The sequence below is a fragment of the Lactuca saligna genome, chromosome 6 (assembly GCF_052625555.1).
Source record: "Lactuca saligna cultivar CGN05327 chromosome 6, ASM5262555v1, whole genome shotgun sequence".
Classification (NCBI taxonomy): domain Eukaryota; kingdom Viridiplantae; phylum Streptophyta; class Magnoliopsida; order Asterales; family Asteraceae; genus Lactuca; species Lactuca saligna.
This window is the reverse complement of record NC_136422.1, coordinates 18,998,716-19,006,379: the sequence shown is the minus strand read 5'-3', so window position 1 is coordinate 19,006,379 and position 7,664 is coordinate 18,998,716. Positions and strand designations below refer to the sequence as shown.

The 7,664-nt window shown below is 34.6% G+C and overlaps 1 protein-coding gene across 1 annotated transcript; it reads left to right on the top strand.

Moving 5' to 3' along the window:
- Positions 1-1,734: 1,734 nt before the first annotated feature.
- Positions 1,735-3,197, top strand: ATOEP16-2 (Mitochondrial import inner membrane translocase subunit Tim17/Tim22/Tim23 family protein). The gene is made up of 7 exons (XM_078960785.1): positions 1,735-1,964; positions 2,079-2,130; positions 2,343-2,402; positions 2,506-2,537; positions 2,638-2,671; positions 2,756-2,823; positions 2,916-3,197. Exons 1-7 carry the CDS (start codon positions 1,836-1,838, stop codon positions 3,057-3,059), a joined length of 519 nt encoding a protein of 172 aa, XP_078816911.1. The 5' UTR covers positions 1,735-1,835; the 3' UTR covers positions 3,060-3,197.
- The last annotated feature ends 4,467 nt before the right edge of the window (positions 3,198-7,664 follow it).

The following is a 7,664-nucleotide window of genomic DNA, read 5'->3' as shown; positions in this document are numbered from 1 at the left end:
GGGCTGTTTGGCAGGATCTGAATTTTTAAGAGATCTGAATTTCTAAGAGGGTCTGAATTTTTAAGATCTGAATTTTTAACATGTCGTTTGGTTGAATCCTCTGAATTGTTGTGCAAAATAATAAAAATGACAAATTTACCCTTTTTTATTATCTATTGCTAAATTTAATATTTCTGGTTTAAAAAATAACGAAAACAGCTCCTTGATTATTACAAAAAAAAAAGTTTAAACAACATATAAAATGTAAACCAAACATAAAACAAAGTTACACAATGATCAAAATCAAACATAAATACAGTAATTTCAGGTTTAACTAAACAAAAATCGTGACAAAATATAAGCTGCTAAATGTACTAGCTGCACTTGAGTTGATTTCTTGGGATGAAAGTGTGATGGCATCCCTTTCCATTTTGTCTAACAACTGCACATGCCTTTCCATCAATTTCAGCTTGTTGTTTAGTGATTGAATATGCAATTAGGATTTGACAAATCACGTGAGTATTTTAACAGCTTTTGGAAAGAAAATTGAAATACTAAAGGAGGAGCAAAATGTTACATAATCACTTCATAGTTTCCAAATTCCTTCAAGAGTTGCAAAAAATCAAAAACTTGAAATAAAGACAAAAAAAAAATACGAAAATTCAAAGTTAAATCAATCAGAAAATTCATTAACCCAATTTTAAGGTCTGATTTCACATACTCATAGTTATCTTCAATAGTTTCTTCATCTCAATTAAGCAGTAAAGTCGTTAACAGAGACAGCTAGGTAAGAAATTTTACGAACATTAAGGGTAAAGCATATGATTTCAAGAAAAGAATCTGATTTCTACCAACATCACAAATATTCCAATGAAAATAATCGAGTTATAGGGAAAGAAAACAGTTACTTGTGTTGTTGACGAGAGACCTGTAGGGCTTCACTTCGGCGATGGCGGTAGTTGCGGAGGCAACGTCACCGACGAAGGCAAAGGCGGAGGAGAGATCGCTGGAGGAGTGGTGGCCGGCTGATGGTGGAAGGGCCAATCATCTGGTTGCAGTTCGGAGATGCAGTGGGGGAGGCAGCGCCGTGTGTGTTGAAAGAGAAGAGGGGACTGGGAAAAGTGAAGGGCAAGCTTGGATAGGAGCGTGTATTTTTTGATTTCGGACTTGTCTATATATCTGAAAAATTAAGAGGCACATGACAGATTAAGAGGCATAAATTAAGTTGCTAACAAACACTCTAAATCTGAATAATTAAGAGGTTGCTTTTAATTTTTCAATTAAGAGGCTACCAAACCCCTGACTCTTGAATGAAAAAACAAAAGTTTTATAATTTTTAAATAAATATTATAAGTTAACTTTTATAATTTTTATTGGATTTTATAGAACTCAATACATTATAAAAAAGTTATATAGAAATATCAAAAAATTACATAAAATTCTATTAAACTCTATAAAATTTAATATGGATACTAATAGGTTTATTAGTTTTAAATTTATTTAATTAAATTAGCTAAAAAACTTTGCAGAATAAAATCCAAAACCCTACAAGAGTTTCATCTATTTTCGGTATCAATAAAGTTTGGATCGGTTCCGGTTTATACCATCCATCAGATAGTCCAATCAAGTAGCAACACTCTCAAACACGTGTAGGCAGGATCCGGTTAATCGCCAACACCATCGGCTTCTAGTCCCTCAGTAATGACACGTCTGAAATAATAATGACACACGTGTCATCTCACACCTCTTTCTTCTCCTTCCTCCTTCCACTTCGCCATTTTCATAGAAATTTGTAAGCTCTGCAACTCTCTCTCTCTCTCTCTCTCTCTCTGCACGCTACACACAACAGTTCGACAATGGGCCACAACTTGGAGACTCGATCGTTGATGGATGAAATTAGAAGCTTCGATAGGAATGGAGGTTTCTTCGATTTAGGTCATCCTCTTCTCAATCGTATGGCCGACAGCTTCATCAAGGCCGCCGGTGTACGCCTCTCTCTCTCTCTCTCTCTCTCTCTCTCTCTCTCTCTCTCTCACACACACACACACACACACAGTGATCATCAGGTTGAGATTCATTAATCGAACTGTTGTGTACAGATTGGAGCAGTCCAGGCAGTGTCACGGGAGGCATATTTCACTGTAACCGAAGGTAATCCTAAACTCTTATTACACTTATGAATTGCTTACCATTAGTGCCTGATCTTCAAGTTATTGATCTGTTCTCAGTCATACAAGATGCTAATGTATCCTTACTAAATCGAACTTTGAAAGCAGACATGAACTCATCTCTCTGTTACATCGAAATTTGAGGATATATATATAACATGGTTCTTGATTTAGAGTTTATATAATCTTTTGCAGATGGAAATTCGACCTCCTTCCCTGCTACCCAGAGGAAACATCACTTGTCGGAACTCAAAGGTACGTACGAACAACTCAAATCTTGCTACAACTATGGAGCATGCATGTCATAAGACGAGGGTCATAATGTTTTACTGATTATTTCACCTTCATTAATTTGCAGGAGAAACCAACAAGAAATCTGTTGAAGCGTTGGTATGTTCGTTGCTACAAATTACTATATTACTATCCATGTGTTCTTAATTCTAGCATAGTAATTAACTTCTTGATTTTTTATGTATTTGGATGTTTTCAGGTTAAAAGCACAGGGAAAGAGTCTCTGCAATGGGGTAAACTCATTGATCATCATCCCCTATCATGAGAACTATATATAGAACTACGCGTATGCTAACAATTGAAGTTTAACACCTCAGGTCTTGCTGCTGGGATGTATTCAGGCGTTACATATGGATTAAAAGAAGCTCGAGGAGTTCATGATTGGGTAATTATGATTAAAAAGAACTTCCATATGAGCATGTTTTGATATAGTCTTGATGGGTACTTTCGGTAAGAGGTTGTTTGTTTTTGATGCAGAAAAACAGTGCGATGGCAGGAGCGATCACTGGTGCAGCTTTATCATTAACGTTTGATGATTCTTCTCATGAACAGATTGTGCATGCTGCCATCACAGGTGCAGCTATATCCACGGCTGCTAATCTTTTGACTGGGATATTCTAGAATTCTAGGGTTTTTCATTTGAATATTTTCTTTGTTTAGTATGGATCTCCCAGTGTTGCTTTTTAATTAGTTATATCTTGTTTGAATGAAGATATGAAGTTTCTGCGTAATATGGTTAAGTTTAGATCTTTAATGCTATTATGTGTATATTAGTATATATAATGCTATATATGACTCATTAAAAGTAAGGTTACATTCTCATGCTATTAAGTTTTGTTAGACCATCTTCAATGCATTGAACTCAAATAAGTTCAATTGTTCAATAGATTGTCATATCTACATGCCACTCACAATAAAATTTTATCTAGTAAACTCTACACTTCATTAAACCCAATACAATTTAATGGATTGCCACATCTGTATGTGTGTAAGGAGAGAGAGTGTGGAGTTCAATGGGGATTAAAGGTTCTATTCTATTGAGTGTCATGTCATTAACCCCATAATAGGGATTTTGAGTTTAATAAGATTAAACTTTCCATTAAACTACCTTAAACTACCATTGGAGATGGCCTTAATTCCCATCTTTCATTGGTCTTGCTTGAGCTGATATCCATCCAAGAAAATGTTTATTTGCTAATTAAAAAGGTTTTTGTTTGTGATCCGTTTTGATGAAAAATGTCAAGTAGGACTTTATATATAAGGTTCTAAATAAGATTTTTTTTTTTATTTATTTTTTTTAGACTTTCAAATTGGATTCTAAAAATACACAAAAAAAAAAAAAAAAAAAAAAAAAAAAAAAAAAAAAAATCATACATAACAATTAATGTTTTTAAATGTTGCATGTCATTAGTTTACATTTAAGTTATATTATATGTGGCTGTAATTATCATTTCCAGGTATATATTTATTTTTTATATTTTATATTTTCACTTTCATCTTGATTTATATATATTACTTTTATTATGAATATGTTATTATATATAGTTCATAATTTCTACGATTTAAAATTAAAAATTTACTTTTAATCAATATCAATATTAAATATTATTAAAATTATATATATTAAATAGTTATATGGATATCTTATTAAAAGTAGAAATAAAATAAATAAGTATATAATAAAATATCCAAAATTGTCAAGCACCATTTCCGCCTAAAGATGATGATAGATGTGACATAGAAGACTTAAAGGACAATTTTGGATTATTAAATTATTTTGAAGTATCCAAAATTGCATTTTGTAGATCTATAAAATTTCTTTTGATTATTTTGGATTATTCATTTATTTTGAAATTGTAAAAATTTCTTTTACAGCATCATTTCCTTTGCCTAATGATGATGATAGATGTGAGACAAATAATGATTTTGGATTTGATGAGCCCAACTCAGAGTGTAGTAGTGAGCCATTAAGCAATATTTGGGTTGATTCTGATGACGCAAGTGACACTTCGGTTGTGAACTTTATGAATGTTGGAAATATACGGGATGATGATATAGAAGATTTAAAGGACAACACTCATATAGATTTTTGGAAGGAATTCGAAAACAAAATTAGGTTAGGAATGCAATTTGAAAGTAAGTTGCACTACTAGAAAATAGACCTTTAATGACGCGCTTTTTACGACACGCGCTGATTAACGATACGCAATAGGACGTGCCCTTAAAATAGTGTTATCTCTCCAAAAAATTTAAGGATTTACGTCATGCATTATTGCGTGCCCTTAATTTAGTGTCTCAAGAAAAAAAATTAGAAACACGGAGGGCGCTTTATCTTAAACGCACGTCGTCTGTACATGTTGCTTTATAATTTTAATGAAACGCGGTTTTAGTTAATGAAGTGGGAAACGAAATCCCCAAAATTTTGAAAACCCGCCTTGTTTTTTCTATCTTCTATCTATTTTTCATCCTTGCAATCCACTCTCCCCTCTCTGATACTCTCTCCTCTAGATCTCCCTTCATTCTCTACCTCCCGTCTCTCTGTAAACCTCGAAGGTGAATCGTAATTGATCTGCGAGGTCTCTTTCTTTTTCTTTGTTTTCTCAGGTACAACATCATCCTAATCCATTAACCCCTTTCATTTTTCATTAAAAAAAACCCTAATTGACTTGGCAAGTTCATGAACCAGATGTAGCACATTCCAAACTGGGGATTTAACCAAACCCGATAAAGCCATTGACGGAATCTTTGGATCCGGTCAACAAGGACTCTCTGTAATTGTGCAGCTTTCTTCACAAGGGATCGCTCCAGGTCTTCAATCTATCAATCTACAATGTCCACTGTCAAGTTACATCGAATCAAGGTCTAGGGTTTCAAATGCTTCAAGTTCTTCCCAAATAATTTCCCCTCTCAAGAAGATTTTCCTCGATCGTATCCTTATGGTGATGATTCTCTCTCGATCGGATCAAAGACCGATCATTCTCTCCTTAGATCTCTATGTGAGTCTGATCCCCCCTCTCTGTAACAGCCTCGCTTCCTTCAAAAAATCGAAGACCATTCTCTCTCGATCGTCTCTTTATGGAGAAATTTAGACACAATAATCTTAACACAAAATTCGTAGCTGAACTCCTCTTCACCTCTACCCTACTCCATCTACAACGACTCCTTAAATTTACAAACCCTAGTCCAGTTGCGCTTCTAGTCAAATCAGGTACCTATCTATCTGCTTTCTGAATTCTCATGGATTGGAATTTTCTTGATACTTCGCTAGCTTTTAAACAAACAAAAATCAGTTTTTCTCTCAATAATCCGTTGGACTTTTCATTGGTGTTCCCCTTACTGGTTTTGATAACCTCTCTAATCTGTGAGGTTTGTGTTTACTTTCTTGCCCTCCCTCTCTCTAAGAAAAAAACGCAGCCTCATTGCCTTCAATCACCCAACGACATAGGTGAAACTCAAACTTCTCAGACCAAAAGAAATATTGTACGAAAGAAAAGTTGTCCATTAATGGAAGAAGTGCAGGGGGGTTGCTTATTGGTGCTGTTGTGAACATGAGACCTGATTTATTTAAGGCTACTGTAGCTGGAGTACCATTTGTAGATGTTGTGACTACAATGCTTGGTCCAACTATTCCTCTTACAACTGCAGAATGGGAGGTGATTTATATATAATATTTTTTTGTTTTGGAAACTCAAAGCAGGATGCTATGATAATATTAGTATGTTTCTTTCTAAATGTGAATGTCTTGCTCTATTGCAGGAATGGGGTGATCCTCGGAAAGAAGAGTTCTACTTTTACATGAAATCATATTCACCAGTTGACAATGTGAGTGCCAATGTATCTTGTTTCAGTTTAACTGACATAAATCCATCTGACAGATCATCAAATGAAAATGTTGAAGTTAATTACTGATGGGTGTCTATTTTGAATAGGTAAAAGCTTAGAATTATCCAGCCATAGTTGTTACTGTTGGAATAATGGTAGGTTGTCAAGAGTGATATTCAGGATGTGATTGATAAAGATGGTGAGGGGTTCACTATGGTCACAAAAAAAGCTGGAAATGCAGGGACTGCTACTGTGAAGGGGTACGGTACAGATGATATTCATCCCAATGTTTCTGGAAGCAAAGGTAATAATTGGAATGGAGGGAATAACAAAAGAGGAAGCTATAATAGTGTTAATAAGGGTAATAAAGGTTGGAATAACAGAAGTCATAGTGGGAATTGGAATAGGGGGAGTGTTAGTCAATGGAATCATCAAAAGAAACAGGAGTTTGTTGCTGCAAATAATAAATCTTTCATTGTAGATAAGCAGGGGCATAATGGGAAAGAGAGTGTGGATTCTAGGAAAAAAGAGGAAAAAGTGGAGAAGGAAAGGATTTTAAGTGTAGCCAAATTATAAATCTTTCATTGTAGATAAGCAGGGGCAGTCTTCTCCTGATTCTATGGAAAAGGTTGTCACATAATCAACTTTGTGATTGTATATTGATGATTATAGATTGGTGGCTTTGAGAATCTAACAATAACTTTAAGTTTTTTTTTCTTGTAGATATCAATAGAATCCTGTCCTGCTTCTGATCTGTTGGTCAATAATTCTGACAGTGGTCAAACTGAGGCTCTAGAATCTAAGTGTGATACCAGGGTGAATTCCAATCTTGGGAACAATGATTGTTTAATTCCTATGAATGACATCCTTGATACCATGTAAGTTTGAAAATTTAATCATTGCAACTTACTAAGTATCAAAATAAGAAGGTTGGATGTTTTACTTTGTGATGTTTTTTTTATTTATTGTTTTAGATGATTTGATTTCAAAGGTGATCAAGGTTCTTCTAGAAGAGATTGAGACACTACGAAAATGAAACTGGGATGCTGTGTTGGTGAGCCAATATCTTTCTGAGCTTAGAGAAGTCAAGAAATAGAGGAGAAAAGAGAGAAGGCACAAGGAAGCCCAGGATATGCTTGCAACTGCAACTACTGCTGCTGAAGCTTCTTCCAGGCTTTCATCTTTCAGGAAAGATACACTTGAAGAATACGCTCACCATGAGGTAGTTGACTCTCATTTTGTTAGATAACATTTTTAGGGGTAATTTCGTCATTAAAAACCGTTCTTATAATGTGATTACTCTAAAAACTATCATTTCAGGGTGTTGAAAGTTCGTGCACACAATGAATCTTGTAGAGCTGTTAGATTTATCAATGAAGGACTTGGTAATGAACCAACATTGTT

Excerpts from the sequence above, each read along its gene's own strand:
- ATOEP16-2 (XM_078960785.1), top strand. The coding sequence starts at position 1,836 with ATGGGCCACAACTTGGAGACTCGATCGTTGATGGATGAAATTAGAAGC. Across the intron at positions 1,965-2,078 it reads GCTTCATCAAGGCCGCCGGT|ATTGGAGCAGTCCAGGCAGT; the intron begins GTACGCCTCTCT and ends TGTTGTGTACAG. Across the intron at positions 2,538-2,637 it reads AGAAATCTGTTGAAGCGTTG|GTTAAAAGCACAGGGAAAGA; the intron begins GTATGTTCGTTG and ends GGATGTTTTCAG.